General features: G+C 40.8%; 1 protein-coding gene across 4 annotated transcripts in view; it reads right to left on the minus strand.

Annotated features, from left to right (window-relative positions):
• KHDRBS1 (KH RNA binding domain containing, signal transduction associated 1) overlaps positions 1–26052 on the minus strand; it is a 38502-nt gene that overhangs the window by 5397 nt on the left and 7053 nt on the right. The window contains exons 2-11 of one of the 4 annotated variants that reach the window (XR_002830584.1): positions 19062–19186; positions 17925–18041; positions 14548–14694; positions 9552–9685; positions 8511–8712; positions 7927–7994; positions 6939–6997; positions 3572–3764; positions 1500–1559; positions 934–991 (exon numbers count right to left, since the gene is read on the minus strand). Coding sequence is in view for 1 of the 4 variants with exons in the window: in XM_006094254.2 (XP_006094316.1) it covers positions 3667–3764; positions 6939–6997; positions 7927–7994; positions 8511–8712; positions 9552–9685; positions 14548–14694; positions 17925–18041; positions 19062–19186 (950 nt within the window). In the remaining 3 variants the exon portion in view is untranslated. Of the gene's footprint in view, positions 1–933; positions 992–1499; positions 1560–2436; positions 3765–6938; positions 6998–7926; positions 7995–8427; positions 8713–9551; positions 9686–14547; positions 14695–17924; positions 18042–19061; positions 19187–26052 lie in introns of those variants that run through there. The other 3 variants (XR_001349347.2, XR_002830585.1, XM_006094254.2) reach the window with 3 other exon arrangements.

A 26052-nucleotide genomic window follows, 5' to 3' on the forward strand; every position in this document is an offset into this window, starting at 1 on the left:
ATAGGATTCCACCAAGTCTTCTATCTACCTACTCCAGGACTTCTGTGAGGATCAAATGAGATGAGGCACGGGAAAACAATTCACAGACATTTGGTTAAAGTGTAAAATGTTTCCACCTGGCTATAAAGCAGGGGTGGGCAAACCTTTTGACTCGAGGGCCACAATGGGTTCTTAAACTGGACTGGAGGGCCGGAACAAAAGCATGGATGGAGTGTTTGTGTGAACTAATATAAATTCAAAGTAAACATCATTACATAAAAGGGTACGGTCTTTTTTTTTTTTTTAGTTTTATTCATTTCAAACGGGCCGTAGTTTGCCCACGGCTGCTATAATGTAAGTCATGTTCCTGGGTTGAAGAAACTTCAAGGAGACTAGTCACTAGGGAGAGGAAGCCGGGCGTTGCTATGTCATTACCCGGCGCCCATAGTCACCATTTCCTGGCTGGGCTGGGCTGTGGGCTGCATTTTGAGCCATGGGGTCTCAGCAGCGTTGGCTGTGACTTGGTGGCGTGTCGCTCTGGGGTGGTGGCAGGGCCTGTGCCCCACTTGGGGGAAGCCAAGTGTTGCTTTGTGGCCGCCAGGTTCGTGGTACTGTTTATTGTTAAATGGCCTGTCACTAGGGAGAGGAAGCCGGCTGCATTTTGCGCCATGGGGTCTCGGCAGTGTCGGCTGAGATTTGGTGGGCTGTCGCTCTGGGGTGGTGGTGGGGCCTGTGTCCCATGTGGGGGAAGCCGAGTGTTGCTTTGTGGGTGCCAGGTCCGGGCTGCTGTTTCTCTGTAAATGGCCAGTGTGCATCATGGCAGCTCCTGTGTTGAGCGTCTGCCCCCTGGTGGTCAGCGTCATAGCGACTTATTGGATGGTCAGACACTTAGTATATTAGCCTTTTATATAGATAAAAGTCCCACATCCTTAATAGAAAGACACCTTAACATACCTGACATGGGTCTTTAATACCCATTCTACTCCAGGAAATGTCTTGAGTTTTCAATGACCTGAAAATGGAGAAGTAAGAGATCAGTCTTTTGAAGAGGAAGGTTTAAAGACATACAAAATAAAAGATAGAGATCCTGCATGCAATTTATACATTACAGGAGAGAAACATGCAACTTTAAGGAAATTTTAAGTAACATTTCATTGTGAATATCAATATGGGAACCTATGGGGGCTCATCCTTGTACATTTTAAAATAGCTGAGCAGAAAGCTTTACTTTGGGGAGCATATCTAATCTACAGTCATTGAAATTTTACATTGTGTCATTTAAGATGTCAGACTTTGTGCCCAGGTTACATTACAGTTCACTTGTGATGGGCAGGATTATTAAGAGTTATGGCTAATTTATGCGGCAGCATATGGTTTTTCTTTTTACAGCTATTTTTATTAAACAAGTTTTTCAAAGTTTTAACATTAAAATTAACAGCTAAAGAATTGTTTATGCAAGTTGCTGTCACAGTTTATGTAAAAGAGAAATATGTGCTATTAAAATCAGACATTTAGGTTACCTTTGGTTTTTTGCGATGCATGTTAGCTTTACACATCCTGATTCTCTTGCGATAATTTTCCTTTAAAAAGGGGGGTATAGAGTGATCTCTTTTCATCAAAACAAGACATAATGCCCTGAAAGCTGACTTCAAACCATGGTTGAAAATTCAGTTATTTACACTTTATCACAATCTACAAATACATTTTTTGTTGGTGTGTTTTAAAAAAGAAAAAAAATGTCCATCATGCACTGCTGCAGGCAGCTTGGCACTTCATACAAGAGGATTTTTCACCCCCGAGCAGTTTTAGGTGGCTCACTTAGAGAAGGCATGCAAACCCTAAAAATTAACAGAGGAGTAGAAACAGGGCCAACCAATTCCATCATTTCCTCTTGATCTCTCAGGAGGGAGTACAGAGCCAGCCTATGATGCCAGATCCTGCCCAGCCCAGCTGATTAATAGCATTTCTGGGATTAGAAGGGAAACCCTTAATTGTACCCAGAGTTTGCTGAACTGTCATCTCGAAAGCAGGTGCTATCCCTTTCCAATCTCACAGAGATTATTTGGTGTCACTCTTAGGACCACCAAGGGACTCTATAGAAGATGCGAACAAGGTGGCTGGCACTTTAAATATTGACACCTCTGTATGGAAACCAATCCAAGCTTTGGTTTAGTTGTTTTTTTCTCTCCAGAAATTAGATTTTGTGATAGGATTAGATAAAACTGTTTTCAACAACTTCCAGGGGGTGAAAAAGCTTTGGTTATTTTTAAACTAAAACTTAACAACTCATAAACTTTTTTTGGTAAACTTAAAATAAAATCCCCACCACAACTTTTAAGAATGTCTCCAAGCTCCAACTTTTAACAAGACCATTAACTTTATAATTAATTTAAGTTTATTTGAAAGAGAAAACTATTTTATTGTCCACCCACAAAAATGACAATTCATCACATTTACTTTGATTAAAAAAGGACTAAACTTTATTGACAAACTGCTTCAGACATTTTGACATAAGTTTAAGCTACCTATTTAGGCAGACTTACACATGTAGCATTTAATCTTCCAAGAACAAAATGGGAGGATGGTACAAATCCAATTAGGACTTTAACTTATGTACAAAGTGGATTTTGATTCCTTTTTCATTCAGCTGCAGTGTCCCTTTTTATATCATGCTAGTGTTGAGACATACTTCACTGACTACCTTGGGAACAGTTCAATATTGTCAAACTTAAAAAATTATCAGCTTTTGGCCCCAGTGTCCAAGTGAGCTTTTCATGGAGTGTAGAATCTCAGATGGACAAAACACTTTCTTTTTAAATACTGAAAGTTTAGTTATTAGTACTATTATTTAAAGACTGTGGCTAAAAAGCTCTGCATCGGATTCAATTCAGGTGGCAAACCCCTCTCCCCCAATTAAACTCTTCAAAGCCTACTTTCCACTAAGTATCTCTCAACACTGTATGTCTGGGGCTAGATTTCAAAACCCACATAATGAAAAAGTCATTTTTACAAACCTAATCTTGTTGTTTTTTAAGTCAATTAATGTTAAAATTGCATCAACTATTTAATTCATGAGGATCTTTCATATTAAAATTTAACCTTAAGATTCAACCGCCATGTGCTTTTAAAGGAAACATTTTTAGTGACGTCTGAGCTCACTTTTACATGGTGGCACCTATTGCCGTTAACGTTTGTGATTTTAAATCTTAAACAGCCCTGAATTTTGAAATGTAGCCTAGTTTGGGATTCTGCAACTACAGCTATACGGGATGCCTCAAATCAAAACTAAGATAAAGTTAACAAGCCTTAACTTCAGAACCTTTAAGCAAGCAATGTCACTTTTGAAACTAACAGGTTTGTGGTGTTTTTTTTTACTCAACTTCTTTTTTTTATTATAAAAGGTACATTTCTGTTTATATTTAAACAACAAAGAAAAAAAAGCATCTACACACTTAAAAAAATTAATTCGATATTCCTAAATCTATTTTAACTCATTTTAAAATACTACATACAGAAGCCAGAATGCAGAGTTAAGAATGGAGTAAGGTGGGGAGAAGAAGGGGACCACGAAGAAAAACACTTAGACAATTACTTGTCTGTTGTGGGTAAAGCAACAGGAATCCTGGGAGATACAAGAAATCAGTAACAACTTTGCTCATAACTGATATTTTCCCCTCATGTTTGTTTTTAATAACGTCCATATGGGTGCTCTCTGTATGCTCCCTTCACCGGCCTAGCTGGAGGGGCCTTCAGCGACGGCCTGGTCCCATTCCAGTCGTCTTGGCCTATGGGGAAAGCAAGAACAGTTTATAAACCATGTGTCAATGGCATCTGAGGATGCGCACGGGTAAGTCACCTGGCAAAGAAACACTGCTCTGCTACTTACCCAGTGGTCCTTGCTTTTCCCTCTACTTGGCCCTCCTGAGCAGCTTAGGCAATTTCCCAAGTGGAGGGCAGTTTTGAGTGGATAGGCACAAGGAAACAGCCCAAACAGGGCTTGGAATAATCTCCAGCAAAGAGGGTCTCCATAGGCAACATGATTTATACTCCAGTCCCCAAACCTGGATAAACCCAACACTTGCTGAGACAGTGAGGAAATCAATCTCAATGGGTTTGCAATATCCTGTTCCCAAAGCAACCAGACAGCCTCAGGTAAGGTGAAGCAGGTAGCTCCCTTTTCATACAACAGAAAGCCAGGTTTCCTCATGGAGAAGTGTCCTCTGTCTCTCTGGGAGAAGCAAGCAAGGACCACTTTTCATGAGGCTCCCCACCAGCAGAGCTGCGGCCCACTGCTCTGGTAGAGCAAAGTACAATCGTATTTAGAGCACTAATTAGGAGAATTCATTATTTCTGCCCTGATGCCAGTAGTCCAGAGAAGCCCGTCCAGAGAAGCCAGACAACATAGGTGACATCTTCAAATGGTTTTCCTTTGTGATATGGAAAAATGTGAGGGAGAGGATCACTTATTTCTAGAGCTGACCTCTCATAAAAATGAGTTGTGTTTATAAACTTATTCTTCACATTCACTGCCATATTTTACCCATGCCAGTTCATTCCTGAAGTATTTCTCCAGCTGCCTGCATTCACAAACATCTGCCTCCATCACTATAGGTTTAAAATCCCCTATATGGCTCAGTGGTTGAGCATCGACCTATGAACCAGGAGGTCACGGTTCGATTCCTAGTCAGGGCACATGCTCAAGTTGTGGGCTCGGTTCCCATTGGGGGGCATGCAGGAGTCAGCCGATCAATGTTTCTCTCTTATCATTGATGTTTCTCTCTCTCTCTCTCTCTCTCTCTCTCTCTCTGAAATAAAAAATATTAAAAAAAATATAATAAAAAATAAAATCCCCTATATGGCCCTAGCCGGTTTGGCTCAGTGGATAGAGGGTTGGCCTGCAGACTGAAGGGTCCTGGGTTTGATTCTGGTCAAGGGCACATGCCCAGGTTGCGGGCTCAAGCCTCAGTAGGGGACGTGCAGGAGGCAGCCAATCAATGATTCTCTTTCATTCTTGCTGTTTCTATCTCTCTCTCCCTCTCCCTTCCTCTATGAAATCAATTAAAAATATATCCCTAAGTACCTTGCAAAAACACCAAATAAAAATACCATTTTGAAAGAGGTCTATTTTTTTCTTTTAGAATGTAAGCTCCTCAAGAGCAGGACAATGTTTTCTTGTATGTTCTATTGTGCCTAGTACACTGTAAATGCTCAATAAATATAGATGATGGGAAGCAGCGAGTCTTGATGATAAGGGGGAGAAACTGAAATTCCGCCCCCCCCCCAAAAAAATATATATTAAAAAATCCTTTATATGGATCTAAAGTCACACAGCACCCTATCTAAGCCTGTTTCTATGCCTAGTATAATAGATATGTCCATCACTTTCCAAATTGTTTCTGGGTACCAACAAGATAGTTTATTTTTTCTAATTCTCTTTATAAAGGCAGAAATCAGAACAGATTACCATGGTAACATCATACCAGGGGCATAAGGAGCAGTCTGCCTCTTTCAGTCCAGTCTTTTATCCAGCAAAACAGAAATGCAATATAGTCAACACATACAGAGGCCCATTGTGCTGCCTCACTGAAGGGAGGGAACTACCCCAGGGCAATCATACCGCTCTTCTAAATAGTGGCATATGAATAGAACAGTTACTGATGGCAACAGTCCAATGCCACTTAGCTAGAATTAATAAAAACTGCTTCCCTGGGCAAGTAGCTGAGTGGTTACTACATACCGTGCTGAGTCGTTGAGCTCAGCTTGTCCATTTGTGGGAGGCCCTAAGAGGCTCCCCTTTTTCAGCTAGGGGAAGAGGGAGATTGTCAACTAGCATCTTAAGAAGATCTGTCAACTGCTGAACCTCTTGCCAAGGATTCTAGAATTCCTTTAGGTATGTTTAAAATATTTCACATTTAAAAGGCTGCTCCCTCTTTGCATCTGTGACCACATGGCACTCCCTCTGGCGCCCATTAACATGAGGCCTTTATTGGCTCTTGAGACACTCCTGAGCAATGCATTTTCAACTAAACCTCGGGGAAGACAGTTTGGTTATGCAGCCATTCCAGCCCCTATAGCTCTCTTAGGAGTTGAGATGTCTCCAAAACAGTAAGGATCTTGATGCCAGTACTGCCCTGAACTGGCTCCAGCCCCACTGTCTCTAATCTGAGTCTAACAGGTGTTATTCTTGCCCCAATTTGCTCTGGCTAGCTACTTGCAATCTCGGTCTCTTTCAGCTATTCTTTCCTCTACATTGGGATTCTGTTCGATGAGATACAAAATTGTTTTTAAAAGTGAGGTAGGGCAGAAGAGCAGAATTGGATATAATGAAATTCTTATTATCTATCAATGTGGTCTAGGTATCAGAAGCAAAGGCCCAGCAACATACCCTAGGTCTAGCCATCTCCTGGCCTAAAGTAGGAAAAAAAAATCAACATCAGCTTAAAAGTTTACTGCTCCAGCCCTGGCTGGTGTTGCAAAGAGGTTAGAGCACTGGTATGTGCACCAAAGGGTCGCAGGTTCCATTCTGGTCCAAGGGCATGGGGCCTGGGTTGCGATTCCTTCCCTACCCCTGGTCGGGGTGAGTGTGGGAGGCAGTTAATCGATGTATCTCTCATATTGATGTTTCTCTTTCTCTCCCTCCCTCTCACCATACCTCCCCTTCCACTCTCTCTAAAAAGTAACAGAAAAAACATCCTCAGGTGAGGATTTAAAAAAAACGTTTGCTGTCCCAACCAGGCAAACTAGTTTGCTGAGCCCTAGTTTAGGACATTTTCATAGCCTTCCAAGAGTAATAGTACCCCTATCTCTACTGCACACCACAAAATTTAAGTTAAGAGTAGGATTCCTATTGGCCTTTAAAGGGTTCTCCTCAGGTGTGTGACTGTCTGATCCTCAATAATCCAGTATTCTCTCAGGCACTTACTTGCACATTCTGCCCCAACACAGAAATAAAGACATACCATATGCTTCATAAGAATCCTGAACCTCCCCATGTCCATAGTCATAATATTCTGAGTCCCTAAAAGACAAAGACAGAGTGTTAGAGAGCCATACAGCAACTATGTTTCAGTTTCACCTTTCTCCCAAATACTTCCATGTTTCAGTCATTTTACTGTGTGTATAATAAAGGAAAATGCTCACCCCCCATCTTCAAACCATAAAACATTACCAACACATGTATAACTATGTACTCATAAGAAAATGGGTAACAACTGTAGCAAAGAAAAATGGATACCACACAATTTAAAGTGGAAAAGCACAATATAAAATTGACCACAGTGCTCACTGGAAGAGAATAAACAAACATGAGAACTATCTTGTCCCCCATGTAGAACTATAAGACATCTTTTCAATCAATCACAGATAAAATACATATACACAAAAAATGTTTTTAAAGAAAAGCGCAGCCCTGCCCAGTATGGCTCAGTTGCCAGTTTGATTCCCTGTCAGGGCACATCCTTGGGTTGCAGGCTTGATCCTGGGTAGGGAGTGCAGGAGGCAGGTGATTAATGTTTTGCCCTCACATGGATGTTTCTCTCTCTCAAATTCAATAAAAAATCTTAAAGAAAAAAAAAAGAAAAAGAAAAGTGCAGAAAAGAACCCAAGCTACTGCAGTGGAATTCTAGTTTCCTTTTAAACTTTTATACAATTTTACTGTGACTGTGATATTTTTAAAAAATAAATCAAATAATTTAAAGGCATTTCTCCTTTGTTTCCATGTAGTCACAGCTCAGGAATTTTTCTATTCTCAGATTCTACAATATAATTCAAGATTCACAATTATCCAAACTTACAGATGTCCAAAGCATAGTAGATACCCTCAAAAGGTAAGCCATACTGCTCCTTAGATTTGTGTTGCCTAAATCTCTGTCCCTTCCACTCCCCCCTAACCCCCACCCTGCCATCCATCCCCAGGACAAGAAACAGCACCTCTATTGCCTGACTTACCCTTGGCTCTGGCTGTAATAGCCTTCGTAGCCTTCATAACTCTGCTCTGCATATGTATCATCATATCCCTAGAACAAATGAAATGAAATAACAAGTCAGAATCACAGAGAGTAGAGATGGTAATTATATCCCATGGGAGGATGGCAGGCTTCTACATTAACAGAACATGAACTTTCCCTCCCAAATGTTAACACCCATTGTGAAATAGTCAAGAGAGAAAGGGTTATTTTTAAAACATGAAACAAAACAACCAAACGAACAAAAAAGAAACAAAAACAAAAACCAAGTGTGAGCAGAAAATAAGGTACAAAGTTGAACTGGTAGTAGTGGGAGACCACTTTAGTAAAATACTATACATCAAGGCACAGCTTATTTCCTGTTTAATCTACATACATATGGTAGCAAACCATGCTTAAAATGGAAAAATCTTCTCCTAGGTTAACATTCACTGAAAGAGAAAAGAGCAGATTCTGAATCTTACAGGCAATCCCTGCCACCTACATCAAGGACCAAGGCCCTGTCATTCAACTTCCTTTGGCAACCTTCTAGGTAGTGGGAAATGGCACATTGTTCAAACTTCTTACATAATCTTCATATGTTTCTGGTGCAGGGGGTGGAGGCAAAGGTATTCTCTGGATGCCTGCTGTCCGTGCCCTTGGTGTTGGAGCACCCCTCACAGTAGGTGGGGGTGGCACTCCTCGAGTCACGGTGGCACCTCTGGTGATGGCTCCTCTCACTGGCGTACCACGCACCAAAGCCCCACGAGGTGGTACAACACCACGGCCCCTATAAAAAGAAAGTTTCCCCCCTTTTAATTGAATTTATTGGGGTGACACTAGTTAACAAAATTATACAGGTTTTAGGTGCATGATTCCATAACACATCATCTAAGAAAGTTTATTTTAAATGGAGATTATTTTTTTACTTACTTTTTTATAATTTATCTTTATTATTGAAAAAGGTTTTTTAATAAATAGGCTACTTACATGGTCAGATTTGTGTGCAAATTCTGGAACTAGCCAGATTTTATGATGCCTTAAAAAAACTATTATTAAAACCTAGAGGAAAGTATGGGTAGGTAAAAACCCCACAATGGAAGATTCCCCAGGTCCCACAATAAACTGCTTTGGAGAGTCGGAACACTCCATAAAGATCAGTAACAAAAGGTAAAATGCTAAAGTCAGCGATCATTTAAAAATGCTATAACTGGCCTGACTGGCATGACTCAATAGTTGAGCATCGACCTATGAAAACTAGGAGGTCATGGTTCGATTCCCGGTCAGGGCACATGCCTGGGTTGCAGGCTCGACCCCCCAGTGGGGGCATTCAGGAGGCAACAGATCAATGATTCTCTCTCATCATTGATGTTTCTATCTCTCTCTCCTTCTCTCTGAAATCAATAAAAACATATTTAAAAAGTAAAAATGCTGTAACTGTCCAAAATTAAAAGACCAAAAGTTTCAGAAGGACTGCTACACTTGACTATGGCCAAAATGCTCAAGAGCTAGAATTCCATTCAATGAAGGATATGACTCCTTCTAAGCTGGAGATAAGAGCACCAAATAGAGAGATGGTACTAGCGGTCAAATTTACATCCTATTTCTGGTTGTTTACATTATTTTTACCTGGGGACAGGTGGAGGAGGAGGGGCAGCACCCCGGCCTCTCACTGGCACCCCTCGTCCTCGAGAGGGCTCTGGTACTCCATTCAAATAGGACAGCTCTAGAAACTGCTCCTGACAGATATCATCCATCATATCCTGCAAATGAAAGATAATAGGATTGTTGTGTAATATTTCCAACTTTTGCTGGGAAGTCTTCTAGCTCACATGAGCCCTGAATGCTAAGAACAAATTTGAAAGCCCAGATGAAATATCAGAGATCATTCATTCTCTGAAGTCAAATGGCACCCTGCCTGTTACCTCTTTGAGGAAAGTACCTTATCTTTATTAAAACACTAGAGCAGTGATGGCGAACCTTTTGAGCTCGGCGTGTCAGCATTTTGAAAAACCCTAACTTAACTCTGGTGCCATGTCACATATAGAAATTTTTTGATATTTGCAACCATAGTAAAATAAAGACTTATATTTTTGATATTTATTTTATATATTCAAATGCCAATTAACAATTTAAAAAAGAAAAATCAACCAAAAAAATGAGTTTGCATGTCACCTCTGACACGTGTGTCATAGGTTCGCCATCACTGCACTAGAGGCCCGGTGCACAAAATTAGTGCACAGGGGGATGGAGTGTGTGTGTGGGGAGGGGGGGGGGGGAACTGGGGGGAGATGGGGGTGTCCCTCAGCCCAGCCTGCGCCCTCCCGCAACCGGGACCTCTCGGGTAGGGTCCCTAGGCCTGGCCAGTGATCAGGGCCTATCGGGCTTTCCTTCCCCTGGATGCAGGCAGCTAGTCCCACCCCTGCCGCTGCCACTGCTTGCCATCTGTGCGGTGCTGTCCTCCCTCCCCCACCACTGGTCGCCTCCCTCTGTGGGCGACAGGCGTGGGGTGTGATCGCTTGGCTGGCCTGGGCCTCCCTCTGCAGGGCGATCACTGGCCGGCTCTGCATACCCGCCATAGCATTGCTGGCCAGTGGCCTGGGCCTCCCTCTGTGAGGCGATGGCAGGGGCCCCCTGACCAATCGCATCACACCCGCCTTGGCTGGCCTGGTGCCAGTGCGTGTCATAGCGTGGTCGTCTGGAAGGTGGTCTGGACGGTCGTTCTGCTGTTGGGTCGTTTGGTCGATTTGCATATTACACTTTTATTATTATAGATCATAGCTCTTGTTGATGTGGTCCTTGCCTAACTCTCCAGATCATCACTTCCATCCTAAGTATAACCTCCTTTCAAGCCAGGCTGAACAACTTGTAGTTCAGATTCTGGCATACTCTTACATATCCATTCTTGCAAATAGTTTCCTCTTCCTAGAATAATAAAAGCCACTAACAAATAAATTAAGCTGTATGTATTAGGCATTATATAATAAGCTTTATATAAACTTATCAGTTTAATCTTCAAAACAACCCTGAAGTAAGGAGACATAGAGCTAGTAAGTGGCAGACTCCAGATGTGAATTCAGAATGTAGGCTTTGAATCATCTACACTAATAAAAGACAAAGATGCTAATTGACTGTACCTTCACTATAACCTAAGCCATGCCCACCAGCCAATCAGAGCAACTATATTCAAATTAACTCAACCAAGATGGTGGCCAGCAGTCACGGAGCTGGAGCAAGCAGGAGGCTTGGTTGCCCGGGCGATGGAGGAAGCCAAGCTTCCTGCCAGCCCTGAGCCAGCTGTGGCCTCCGCTAAAGGCAACAAAGTTTCAATTACAGAAGCTAAATAAATCCCAGATACCTGCTTCCAGCCAGCCTCCACTGGGAGCTTGGGTGGCTGGGGGCTAAGGCCAGCCTGCAAACAGCCCTCAGCCCCTCACCCAGGCTGGCCACACCCTCATGGGGTGAGGATCCCCGCTGGGGGGCTTAGCCAGCCTGAAAACGGCCCTCAGCCCCTCACCCAGACTGGCCAGGCACCCCAGCAGGACCCCCCACCCTGAAGGGGCTGTGGCTAGCCTGCAAACGGCCATCAGCCCCTCACCCAGGCTGGCCAGGCACCCCAGTGGGGACCCCCACACTGAGGGGCTGTGGCCAGCCTGCAAACAGCCATCAGCCCCTCACCCAGACTGGCCAGGCACCCCAGCAGGACCCCCCACCCTGAAGGGGCTGTGGCTAGCCTGCAAACGGCCATCAGCCCCTCACCCAGGCTGGCCAGGCACCCCAGTGGGGACCCCCACACTGAGGGGCTGTGGCCAGCCTGCAAACAGCCACCAGCCCCTCACCCAGGCTGGCCAGGCACCCCAGGGGGGACCCCACCCTGAAGGGGCTGTGACCAGCCTGCAAACAGCCATCAGCCCCTCACCCAGGCTGGCCAGGCACTCCTATATAATAAAAGGGTAATATGCAAATTGTCCCCTAACAGCAGAACGACTGGGAATGGGGATGGCGGGCCAACCACCCATGGGCCCTCCCCCGGCCGGCCCCGCCCCACCCCCTATCACCCCTCCACCCAGATAAGGCGGGTGGGCCAGACCCCACCCATGCACAAAGTCATGCACCGGGCCTCTAGTTAAACTTAATGCCCTTTTCTTGTCTACCTGAGGGATTTTAAACCACTCTTACAAGACAATCTAAAACATTACCTCATTTGAAAAACTTTCTCTTGATGCCACCTCCCAGTCCCTCTTCTTTTTCCATGGCACCATGTTTATTTTCTCTACCAGAGCAGTTACCACATCATTTTAGAATTGCTGGTCTGTCTTTCTCACTAGATTGTGAACTCCCAGGAGCCATTTTTGTAACTTCAGACCCAAGGCACCTACCAGTTACTTAACATTATGTTTGAGATGAATAAAGCTCAAAAAAATGAAATAGTAACTTGTTCAAGATGATGCAGATAAAGCTCCCAGTCCAGTGCTCTTCCTACTGTACTGGAAGTCTCTGATATAGTTAATGGCTCCAAAGGGAAAATGTACAACTCTGGTAATGGATGCAAAAATAGGCTCATTCTTTTTCCTTCACAAGAGGAAAGAACTGAGTCAAGTGTCATCTGCAAATCTTTTCACATATTTCCTGATAAGAGCCATTCAGTCTTTTTTTTTAAATAATTTTTTTATTGTCTAAAGTTTTACATGTCTTTTTCCCCAACTGACCGCCCCCTCCAGAGCCATTCAGTCTTAATGCTACATGCATTTTAATACAGTCCAGGTGGATAAAATTTCAAGAATAGAAAATTCTAGTCACCACAAAGATGCCCCTCCATAGCTCTTTACCTCGTCCTCCTACCTTACACATTACTGCTGCTTAAGACTCACACTGGGGAATCAAGTGACCACTGACAGCCAATTTCTTTAGAGTCTCCCAAATGCCACATGAACACTGAGGAAACCCAGATCTCCCTGGCAGGAATCTTTGTTGAAGATCCACTTACATGGAAGTCTTGTAAGCCTATTCCTTTTGAGAAATATGCTGAGACCAATGATAAAGAGGAGATGGGCACTCCCCTGTAGTCACGTTCAGAAACTGGATTGGCTCAGGATGCTTCAATACAACACCTCAAAAAGAGTCAAAAGAATTCCCTTAAGGAAAAATTGACCAGCTCTGGGTTTTTCTCCAGGATATTTAAATTTGTCTGTTTCATGTTGAACATCCTAATGAAGACAAGGTACTTGTAAGCAAAGCAGCTGCTGAGATACTTGAGACAGTGTTGGAATCTTTGAAACTCAGCATTGTAGGTACACAATGCTTATAAATTTTTGCTCTACCAGTCCTTACATCCTCTGGATACTACATTTAGTTCTCTCTTAAAAATTTTTTTAAAAATTGATTTTAAAGAGGAAGGGAGAGGGAGATAGAGATAGAAACATCAATGATGATCGGCTGCTTCCTGCATGCCCCCCAGTGGGGATAGACCCTGCAACATAGAGTCTGCTTATTGTATGGGATCTAAGAACATAGTATCAAGGCTGTTGGCTCTTTTTAGGAGCCTACAAAAATATTTGTGACTAGAAAAATATGAAAACAAAATATGACTGGGAATCGAACTGTGACCTCCTGGTTCATAGGTCAATGCTCAACCACTGAACCACACAGGCCGGGCCACATTTTGTTCTAATTCCCTCATTTTACACAGTCAAGAAAACCAAGAACTGTAGTCACCCCTGTTAGTTTTAATGATGAAAATATGATGCTTACTCACTTCTAGTTGAATAGTACTGCAAATGCTTTCTAAGGTTCCAGATTCAACCTTGGTTATTAAATACTCAACAGTATGTTAATTCTACTAACTACCGAGCCTTACTAAAAGGCAAAAATTGCACCATTTTCTATTTATTCAAAGAACTGACCCTCTGACCAGATGGTAATAAGCAAGACAGGTAACCTGGTCTGTTCTTACTCTTCTTGGGCCTCAATTACATTCTCAAAGGAGCTGCACACCAATCTGTTTAATATTAACAGTCAAGCCTGTATTAATCAGGTCCCTTTCTAATCAAACTCTACTTGAGTAAACTCCTCCAGGAGAAAAAGCCCTGAACACACTCAGTTCAAATTTAATCCATTAAGATTGGATACTAGAAGCTTCTCGCTGTTATCTTCTAGACCAGTGGTCGGCAAACTCATTAGTCAACAGAGCCAAGTATCAACAGTACAACGATTGAAATTTCTTTTGAGAGCCAAATTTTTTAAACTTAAACTATATAGGTAGGTACATTGTTATTAACTTAATTAGGGTACTCCTAAGGCTTAGGAAGAGTCACACTCAAGGGGCCAAAGAGCCGCATGTGGCTCACGAGCCGCAGTTTGCCGACCACGGCTCTAGACTCTGAAAAGTCTAACACACAAATCCTTAAGTCACTTTCCTATAATTGCCTGGTTCCACACTAGTACCAAAATACTTAGCTCAGTGAAGAAACTGTTAAATCTTTGTTAACCAGATGTTAGAATGCCAGACATGCTGTGGACCTAAGATACTGATATGCAGAGACCCTGGTTAAGAACCCCTGCCTTAGCAACAGCACAAAATCCAGTTCTCTCTTGCTCAAAAGATACAGGATATAGATTTCCTTACCGGTACTAGAAACTTCTTGACTTCCTCCATAGCATGTGCCATAAGAGCATAAGCCTCACAGGGAGGTCCAAAGACTTCAATGAAGACATGCAGATCCATATTCAAATGGGCATATTTGGGGTCTCCACCTTTGCGCAGCTCTTCCTCCTGTGGAAAAACGAAACAAAACATCACATCACAGACTAGGTATTTAATGACACCTTTAACTTCAAGGTCAAAGAAACAGCAAGAAATAACTGTAACATCTAAGGAACACAGTAAAGCATAAGAAAAAAGTAAAACAAGCTCTGGAGAATAGTAATTTATACAACCTGCTAAACCTACAATTGGTCTTGCTGCCAAAAGTTAACTATTATTTTAAATCCCTGGTGGAGCTATTAGAAGGTATAAAAAAGACAAATTCCAGTCTCTATTCAGATAATAGGTGTTTGCCAATCACTGATTCATTGCCAAACATTTATTTCTTTTTAACTTTTTCCTTAAATTGTTTTCTGCCCGACTCCCCTCTTAGAACTACAATTGCACAAATGTTAGATTGCACAATAATGTTCCACAGGCAACTAAGACTCTGTTCATTTTCTTTCAGTCCTTTTTATCTTCTTACTTTGGCCTGAATAGTCCTGCCTTTAAGTTCTCTGATTTACAACCCTCTTCTTTTTTCTTTTTCAGTGTCTTACACTGTATTATGCTCATCCAGTGAAATTTGCATTTCAGCTATTACATTTTCATTTTCTATACATTCCATCTCTCTCCTAATTATTTTTTCTCTACATCTTTGAACAAATTTATTATATATATATTTTTAAATATATTTTATTGATTTTTTACAGAGAGGAAGGGAGAGGGATAGAGAGTTAAAAACATCGATGAGAGAGAAACATCCACCAGCTGCCTCCTATACACCTCCTACTGGGGATGTGTCTGCAACCAAGGTACATGCCCTTGACTGGAATCGAACCTGGGACCTTTCAGTCCGTAGGCCGACGCTCTATCCACTGAGCCAAACCGGTTAGGGCCAAATTTATTATATTTATAATAACTATTTTAAAGTCTTGTCTGCAAATCCCCAAATCTCTTATTATTTCCAGGTTTCTTTCTTTCTTGTTTTAAAAAAATATATTTTATTGATTTCAGAGAAGAAAATAAGGAAGAGGGAGAGAGAGATAGAAACATCAATGAAAGAATCATTAATCGGCTGCCTCCTGCACGCCCCCTACTGGGGATCGAGCCCACAACCCAGGACCTTTCAGTCCGCAGGCTGACATTCTATCCACTGAGCCAAACTGGCTAGGGCTCAGATCTCTTTCTATCAACTGATTTTCTTCATTGGCTATGGGTTACATTCAATAATTTCTGTATGTTTAGTAATTTTTTTGACAAAAAAAGTGAAAAGAAAAAGCACAATAAAATAAAGTTTAATTAATTTATTTTTATTCTCATTCCCCACCCCTTCCCTCAGCTTCTTCTCTAAATGAGTGTTTCGTTTATTCATTTATTGTGTGTTTTTAGAATCATATAAATGAGATCATACAACATTTGTCTTTTTCTGTCTTATTTCACTTAGGATAATACCCTCTGTTCATCCATGTTGTTCAAATGGCAAGATTTCATTCTTTTTTTTTTGAATTGAGGAATAATATTCCAGCATGCACCCACTATCCATTCATCTACTGATGTACATCTAGGTTGCTTCCATATCTTGGCTATTATTAGTAATGCTACATTGAACATAGGACTGCATATATCTTTTCAAATTAGTGTTGTTGTTTTCTTTGGATAAATACCCAGAAGTGAAATTACAATAGTGCATGGCAGTTCTATTTTTAATTTTTTGAGGAATCTCTACACTTTTTGCCAACCCTTGATTGGCTCATTTATTCATTGCCAAGCATGTGCTTTTAAATTCCAGGTAGAGCTGGTAATCACCAGCCCTTCCTATGTGCTTACATGGCCTGGGGTGTTCTGGGGAGGAAAGAAATTAGGATAGAGAGAAGAAAATCTCATGTAAATTTCATTAGCTAGAATATCATACTTCGGCCCTAACTGGATTCTTCTAATGAGAAATGAGAATGGACAAAAGAAGAGGGTCTGAGAGAACAATGTTCATCAATTAGGCTGCATAAAAGGAGGACTGAAAGAGTAAGTTTTTAGGCTGTAGCATGTATGTCTCATCTAAAACCTGACCCTAGAAGGCTAGGAATATTCTGTTTTGGTGGGAAGTTTTTTGGCACTTACAAAGAATACAAGACATATTGGGCTATGACACAAAAAATAAATAAGCGTTAGGTTTTGTTGTCAGGATTACTCATGGCTCCTGTTGGAATACCTTCTTTTAGCCTCGAATTCGAGCTGGCTATAAAAAAAAAAACACCAGACAACTAATCCTCAGTGTTGCCTGCATGTATAACACTACTGCTCTCACTTTTCCATGCTACTGGAAAGAGAATGTGTTTTTAGTCTGGGTAAGTTTCAGTACTGCATCCCTTCCAAATTTTCATAGATAAGCTTTCTAATGCCATAGTTGCCACTGCTGTTTCTATTACTATGCAATCAAAAGTCAGAAAAAAAACAATCACCTGGGCACACCTAGACTCTTTCAGGGTTACAAACTAACTTGATCTATATAATCTCTTACATCCAATACAAATTTAAAGGAGTCACATTCTGTACATATACAAGTGCTAGTTTCCATAAGGCATTCAGACTGGACCCTGGGCTACAAGGCGGCATTAGGGCAAGCATGTCAAACTTGCGGCCCATTAATGAATATTTTTGCGGCCCAGCCAATATAACAGTATGTAAGAAACATTTTAATAAAAATTTTGTAACTTGATTTTTATAATATCCTGTTATATGTAATTTTTAATGAACTACAACATTCGCTAATGACTGATTACTATAATCGTGTTGCATTCATTTCGCTTACGTGCCTCACATGCAGGCTCACCATTTCTCTCCACTAATACTAGCAGCGAATATTTTAGCAGCCAATTGCCACGTCGTTAGTCTTGTACTGAGTTGTTTGGTGTGCGCAACAGGAAATATTTCGCTTTCACAGAACAAGAAAAATAGGTTTATTTGTGTTACGCTTATTAATTTGAGCAATTATTCTGTGTCTGGTAAGTTACTGTTCAAGAAAAAATATTAATTTTTATTAAAATGTTCTATTATTTTATGTTAATGATTGCTCATTTATTTCAGCCCTTTGTATTCAGCATGTCTCTATCGAAATAAACCTACATTTCTATGAAAATCAAAGCTTTTGTGTTTTTTTTGCAGCACACATAAACTTACACCTTGTTTATTTGGCCCAAGTTAGCCTGTGAGTTTGACATGCTTGCATTAGGGTGTCTTCTTGCTTCACTAAGTGAACTTACCTTGGCTTTGTCTCTCATCGAGCCCTTGCCCAACACAGAGATCTTTGCACCAGTCTCTTCTTGCAGTCTTTTGATAGTGTTCCCTTGTGGTCCAAGGATCTTCCCCACAAAATTGAACTGACAGAAAATAAAAAGAGATTTCTAAATATTCATCCTCCTATGAAATATTTCCACATGTACTATCTCATTTGATCTCAACAACCCTATAAAACAGGTAGAGTTTCATTCCCATTTTACCGAAGGATATACTGAGGTTGTACTGATGAAGTGATTAGCCTAAGGTTATGAAAGTGGTAGTTCCTAGAGTTGATTTTGGGATTTCAGATGTACTATCACACTGCAACCCCTAGTACTTTAACATAGATAAACATTTTTAAGGAAGTCACCTCAGAACACACACATGGAATCTTTGTTTAGTACTTTTTCTTTTTCTTTTTCTTTTTTTTTTGTAAACTAAATATAACTAATTGCTTTCCTGAAAAAAGGAAAAAGGAGTAGGTGGAGAAAGCATTTTTTTATTTTTTTAAAAATATATTTTATTGATTTTTTACAGAGAGGAAGGGAGAGGGATAGAGAGTTAGAAACATCGATGAGAAACATCGATCAGCTGCCTCCTGCACGCCCCCTACTGGGGATGTGCCTGCAACCAAGGTACATGCCCTTGACTGGAATCAAACCTGGGACCCTTGAGTCCGCGGGCCGACGCTCTATCCACTGAGCCAAACCGGTTAGGGCGAGAAAGCATTTTTTTAAAAGTAAAACTTTGAGTAAAAAATACAGTTAACCACCTCTTCAAGGATTTATGCTATAACTTCCTTCATTTTGATTTCATGTCAAGAAATCTTTTGACAGAATAACTCTTTAGGTTTCTTTTTTTTTTTTTTCTTTGAACTTTGAGCCGGAACAAACATTTGAGAAACCCTTTTTAATAAGATGACTGCATTTCTTTCCTGGCTATAGCTATGCAATCAGTTATGGACTTACTTGTTTCAACTGCCACAAACAAGTACACAGTATGGAAGAGAAGATTCAAAGGCTTAAGTTTCTGATGCACCACAGTCTCTGGAAGTCGTTATTAGAGCTCATGACTCACTCCTACAAAGACAACTCAGAGAAATGAGGCACTTTTTGTCTTACCTTGGGATACTGCTTGACAGGTATCAGTACCCGCTCCTTCAGCTTCATGTTCTTATGAGAAAATAAATCCAAGTAATTCTCCTCATCGTCCTTTTTTGAAAGCCCTTTCTGAATCTTCTCAATTTCTGAATAAAAGAAACAGAATTTAACTGAGTTTTGCTCTGGTGAATAAAGGTAAATTTCTAAGTCTGCATAAAGCAATAACATGGAGTACCATGTAATGACACCAAATAGTTCAGATCAATGTGCTATAACTAAAAGCACCAAAGCTTAACTTGATCAGAAAACCCAAAGCCTGCTCCTAGTAAGAGCAGTTTGCTCTTTAAACCCCACCTGAATGTCTACATTAGAGACATTTAAATGTTTCTTAGAATAAAGAGATTTAACAACATTAATGGGGAGAGATGAGGAAAAAAGGATAAATGAAAAAAGCAAAAATAAAAATCTGCATCAAGAAAAAGTACAAAGTCGTATCTTGATGAAAAAATAAAAATCAATAATTTAAATATACAATGGAGAGTCCTGTTAAAATTCCAGGGACAGTAGTACTATGGACAGTAGTAGTCCTTAAGAGTTTGAAAGACCTGGTTCTTACGGTTACTCACTAATTGTGTGAGCTTTGCAAGTTATTTAATTGCTCTGGTTTTTAGTTTTCTCATGTATAAAATGGAGGTGATAGCTACTTCATGAGGCTGCTATAAAAACAGAAAATAACATATGTACACATGCTAATTGAAGCCCATTTCTTGAGAAGTATCGACATTAGCTAGCCCAAATTCAGTCAATGTCTTAAAGGAAAAATGCACCAATGTATTTTTAATTCGCAGGTTAGGACAGTTTCATCAGATAGAACCTTGGCATCCAAAATTATTTCCTATCATTAGGGAGCTCCATCCATTCACCCCATCCTTTGCAAGCATTTGAGTGTTTCTTTTAAAAAAGGCAGATGAAAGGAGAGAAACAGGTATAATCATTAACCTATATGCGAGACTTACTAAAGGCCAGGCACCTATCCTATAAAGCAGAGGTGGGGAATGTCCGGCCCATGACATCATTTGGTCTGGCCCTGCCAAGGCATTAGGGGTGAGTTATTAAATGTTTGACCAAATATAGCAAGCTAATTTTTAAGTTGATAATTTTATATGGCCCACAAATGATGTTCTAAATATCCAAGTGGCCCTTGGCAGAAAAATGGTTCCCCACTCCTGCTATAAAGTATAGGAGATACAACAGAACAAGTCAGATATAGTCCCCAACTTCACTATGTTTATATATTGGAGTTCTCAGTTAATGACGTTAGCAATGAAGTATAGTTAAGTGCTATGATAGGAATACTAATAGAGATGGGGGTAGTGTATGTAGGTAATGAACATCCATTAAAAGGTTCTATGGTGTACTGAGAACAGTAAAAAATTTATATTCCCCCCTGGTAAGTGTGGCTCGGTTGGTTGAGCGTCCTCCCGTGCACTGAAAGGTCACTGGTTTGATTTCTGGTCAGGGCACATGTGAGAAGCAAACAATACTCCCCCCCCCCCCCCAAAATACATAATTATATTCCCTAAAATCAGTGTGACATTCTAAATAACACAAAATGTTCTCCTTATATAATATTTCCACAGTTTCTATCTTCTGTAATTTTAAGGCAAGGGGTCTCAAACTTCAGTATGCATCAGAATCACCTGGAGGGCTTGCTTTTTAAACTAGACTGCTGGGCCAGAACCCCAATCTGGGATTTGTGTTAGGAATCTGCATTTCTAACAAGTTACCAGGTGATGTTGATATTGCTGGTCTAGGGACCACACTTTGAAAACCTGGTTTGGCCGAACCGGTTTGGCTCAGTGGATAGAGCGTCGGCCTGCGGACTCAAGGGTCCCGGGTTCGATTCCGGTCAAGGGCATGTACCTTGGTTGCGGGCGCATCCCCACTGGGGGGTGTGCAGGAGGCAGCTGATCGATGTCTCTCTCTCATCGATGTTTCTAGCTCTCTATTCCTCTCCCTTCTTCTCTGTAAAAAATCAATAAAATATATTTAAAAAAAAAAAAAAGAAAACCTGGTTTGGCATAAAAATATACTACTTCAGCCCTGACCGGTTTGGCTCAGTGGATAGAGCCGTCAGTCTGTGGACTGAAGGGTCCCAGGTTCGATTCCAGTCAAGGGTATGTACCTGGGTTGCGGGCACATCCCCAGTAGGAGGTGTGCAGGAGGCAGGTGATCGATGTTTCTCTCTCATCGATGTTTCTAACTCTCTATCCTTCTCCCTTCCTCTCTGTAAAAAATCAATAAAATATATTTTTAAAAAATATATACTACTTCAAAGACATTCTGCAAATCTAAAATTTTGACAGTTTTAAAAAGTGTTTGGACTAAGTCCAATTGTGAAGTACACAGATGAAGAAGGAAATTTACTTTGACCCTCACAGACTTCCTAAGAGTTCAGAATTTCAAACAGAAAGCTTCCTGTTTATTAAAAAGCCTAATGTCAGATGTTACAGTATACAGTGAGCTAAATGACCTACTTATATCCTAGAGCACATACTCCCTTCCTTTCTGACAATTAAAACTGCTAATCATATTCTAAGTATCCTTAACTAAACATTTACTCCTATGAGAGGAACTGTAAATGGCAGTGCCTATTTTCACTGCTTGGAATAGAAAAAAAATCTGACCTTATAATCAACAGACTAAATGTTTCATTCAACATCTTATTTGTTTGCTATTTTACTGGTGGTAACCTCCACCCCTTCCCACCAACTGCTAATATTAACTTTTTGTAGTCACTAGTTTTGAGTCTACCATCATCTCTGAATACATCTTTTCTTGAGTTTTTAGGCTGGAAAACTCGGTACTCAATCCTCAAAAGTTCTAAAGGGCCCTAGCTGGTTTGGCTGAGTGGATAGAGCATCAGCCTTCAGACTTAAGGGTCCCAGGTTCGATTCCAGTCAAGGGCACATGCCTGGGTTATGGGCCTGATCCCCAATGGGGGGGGGAGGGGGGGCGTGCAGGAGACAGCCGATCAATGATTCTCTCTCATCATTGATGTTTCCATCTCTCTATTCTTCCTCTCTGAAATCAATAAAAATATATTTTAAAAAAGTTCTAAAGGAATAAATGCCATACTTCATTTTATCTATGTACCTCAGTGTTTCTTAATTGCTACCATGTAGGCCTTCAGCTATACTTTATAACACTTTCCAGAAACTTTACTTGGTTAGGGCAGGAAGACTCAAAAGTCAATCTATTGTATGCCTTATAGGAAGCAGGGCTACAAAAACTGAACCCAGTAGAAAGGTTTGTTTATATGCAATGTAATGCAGCCTATGAATTTAAAGCTTTCCTACAACATAGATCCTTCTGCTAGATTTTGAACTATTCAGATCTCAGAGAATCCCTTTGTCCAATTTATCTCAAAATTTTTAATATGAAAGTTTTTTGAAAATTCAGAGAACAATGATTTAAATAAAAGAGAATTGAAAAGATAAAAGAGTCTGGCTGGTGTAGTTCAGTGGTTGAGCGTCAACCTATGCACCAAGAGGTCGCTGTTTCGATTCCCTGTCAGGGCACATGCCCGGGTTGCAGGCTTGATCCTCAGCAGGGGGGTGTGCAGGAGGCAGCCGATCAATCGATGCTGATTTTTCTCTCTCATCGATGTTTCTATTTCCTTCTCCCTTCCCCTCTCTCTAATATCAATAAAAAGAAAGACATTTAAAAAAAAAAGGATAAAATAATCAGGGGAGGTTAGCCTAGAAAGCAAAACATTAAGGGGCAACTTGAGTCTTCAAGAAGAGTCATCTTCCATGTATGGAAGGGGAAGGACTGAACATGTATTCAAATGTCTACAATGTATCAAACACTGAACAATATTACCTCACTTACCCTAAAAATTAACTCAGTGAAGTAGCTGGTATAATCCCCATTTTACAATTGAGGAAACTGAAACTCAGAGAAGTTAAATTGATAAATCAGTCCAGCCAGTGTAGCTCAGTGGTTGAGCGTCAACCCATAAACCAGAGGTCATGGTTTGATTCCCGGTCAGGGAACATGCCCAGGGTTTCAGGTTTGATCCCCAGGAGGGAGCCTGCAGGAGGCAACCATAGATGATTCTCTCTCATCATTGATGTTTCTCTCTCTCTATCTATCCTGTACCTTTTCTCTCTCTCTGAAATCAATAAAAACATATTTTTTTTAAAAAAATGATAAAACAAAGGCTATTAAAGTACCAAAGATTAAAACCAAGGCTTTCTCTAACTTCAAACCTCATACTTTTTAAAAAAATATATATTTTGATTTTTTTACAGAGAGGAAGGGAGAGGGATAGAGAGTTAGAAATATCGATGAGAGAGAAACATCGATCAGCTGCCTCCTACACACCTCCTACTGGGGATGTGCCCGCAACCAAGGTACATGCCCTTGACTGGAATCGAACCGGGGACCCTTCAGTCCGCAGGCCGAAGCTCTATCCACTGAGCCAAACCGGTCAGGGCCAAAGCTCATACTTTTATTATTGCCTCTCAATGGCATGTGTGTGTCGGGGGTAGGTTTTTTTAAACAAGAAAAAGCTTATTTTGTAAAATTTTGGGAAGTACAGTTTTTAACCTCAGACAGTTATGCAGCTAAAGGCAATAAAAGGGCTCTGTGGGTGCCTCTGATGTTCAGTTACCTGATCTTTTTTTTTCTTTTTCAATTCTGTTTTTTTCTCCTTAGTTTCACTTCTCTTGGAGCTAGGAACAGGATGTAATGGGGGAAAACTCAAGTAGCTTCCTAAAAATGGCTTATCCTTGGGCAAAAGTACTTTCTAGACAAACTTTTTGAAACTAAGTCCTTTAAATGATCTTTGCCTGAGCCTCTAGAGACCTTGGATGTCCCATGAGCCAAAGAAAGAAAAGCTGAGGTGTAAACAACACAGAGAGGTGACCCATTTGTTTCCTAGCCAGACACTTTCAATAATCATATCTTATCCAATGTGTTCTATGTGTCAGGAATTTTGTATTGTTTCATCTTGTCTTTATAACTAGGATTATCCTCATTTAACAACCAGAGAAACCTGGGCTCAGAAAAGTTATGTAACTTGCCAGAGATCACAAAACTAATTAGTGACAGAGCAAGTACTTAACCCCATGTCACTCCTTACATTAGTCAGATCAAATTCAACTAATCTTGTGTGGCATTTCTTTTACTCTTTTACTATAATTTAATCTTTCAACTTTTTGGTAGCTCCTGCAGATGAGAACAATTTTTAAAATGTATGTCTCAAAGGAAAGAACATGAGTTTTTAAGCTGAATAGAACTGGGTTTGATTCCCATCTCTGCTACAAGCTTGGTGTCACCTTCAGCAAGTCATTAAACCTCTTAGTCTTCCGTTCTTACTTTTTTTTATTTTTTATTTTTTTAATATATTTTATTGGGTTTTTTTTACAGAGAGAAAGGGAGAGGGATAGAGAGTCAGAAACATCGATGAGAGAGAGAAACATCAATCAGCTGCCTCCTGCACACCCCTACTGGGGATGTGCCCACAACCAAGGTACATGCCCTTGACTGGAATCGAACCTGGGACCTTTCAGTCCGCAGGCCGACGCTCTATCCACTGAGCCAAACCGGTTAAGGCGCTTCTTACTTTTTTAAAAAAAATATATTTCTCTTATTGATTTCAGAGAGGAAGGGAGAGGGAGAGAAAGAAAGATCAATGATGAGAGAGAATCATTGATTGGCTGCCTCCTGCACACCCCACATTGGAGATCGAGCCTGCAACCCAGGCATGTGCTCTTGGCCTGAATGGAACCTGGGACCCTTCAGTCCACAGGCCGACTCTATCCACTGAACCAAATTGGCTAGGGCTTCCCTTCTTACTTTTAAAGAAAATTATGGCATATTGCCCATGGTCTCCCAAATCTCTTTCTCAGGGCACAATTTAGAGTTTAGGGCCTTATTTCTTAAAAATACTTCTGAGATAATTATAGATTTATATGCAGTTGTAAAATATAACTGATCTCTGTATGCTTCACCCAGTTTTCTCTATACTTTGCATATCTACAATACAATCTCATAACCAGAAAATTAACATTATCTGTTGACTTTATTAAAATTTCACCAGTTTTACATGCACTTATTTGGGTGTGTCCTTAGTTCTATGCAGTTTAATCAGATTCATGTAACCACCACCACAGTCAAAGTACAGAGCAGTTTCATCACCAGGATTATTCTCCACTAGAGGTCCAGTGCACAAAATTTGTGCACGGGGGTGGTGGTTGTGTGTGTCCGTGTCCCCTCAGCCTGGCTTGCACCCTCTCACAGTCTGGGAGCCATTGGGGGATGTCTGACTGCCGGCTTAGGCCCGCTCCCCACCACCACCACTGTGCTCGCCAGCCATGAGCTCAGCTCAGGGCTCTGGCTGAGCAGCACTCCCCTGTGGAAGTGCACTGACCACCAGGGGGAAGCTCCTGCACTGAGTGTCTGCCCCCTGGTGGTCAGTGCGCTTCATAGTGACCAGTCGTTCCACCGTTCGGTCGATTTGCATATTAGCCATTTATTTATTTTTCTTTATTGATTAAGGTATTACATATGATCTTATTAGCCTCTTATTATATAGGATGCTATACACTTTTACAGCCACAGTCCCTTCCCTCTATTTCTCCCTCACCATCAGCAACCACTAACCTGTTCTCCATCTCTTATTATTTTGTCTTTTCAAGAATGTAAAATTAGCCCTGGCCAGGTAGCTCAGTTGGTTAGACAGTCATCCTGATAAGCCAAGGTTACAGGTACCATCCCATCAGGTCACATTCAAGAATCAACCAATAAATGCATAAATAAGTGGAACAAAATTGATATTTTTTTCTCCTTTTTCCTCTCTCTTAAAAAACAAACAAGTAGAATGTTAAATTGGTGGAATTACACAGTATGTAACCTTTGAAGATTATTTTCACTCCGTATAATTCTCTCAAGATATACACAAATTGTTGCAGTCATCAATATGTCATTTCTTTTTATTGCTGAG

This window comes from Myotis lucifugus, unplaced genomic scaffold (genome assembly GCF_000147115.1).
Source record: "Myotis lucifugus unplaced genomic scaffold, Myoluc2.0 scaffold_131, whole genome shotgun sequence".
Taxonomy (NCBI): domain Eukaryota; kingdom Metazoa; phylum Chordata; class Mammalia; order Chiroptera; family Vespertilionidae; genus Myotis; species Myotis lucifugus.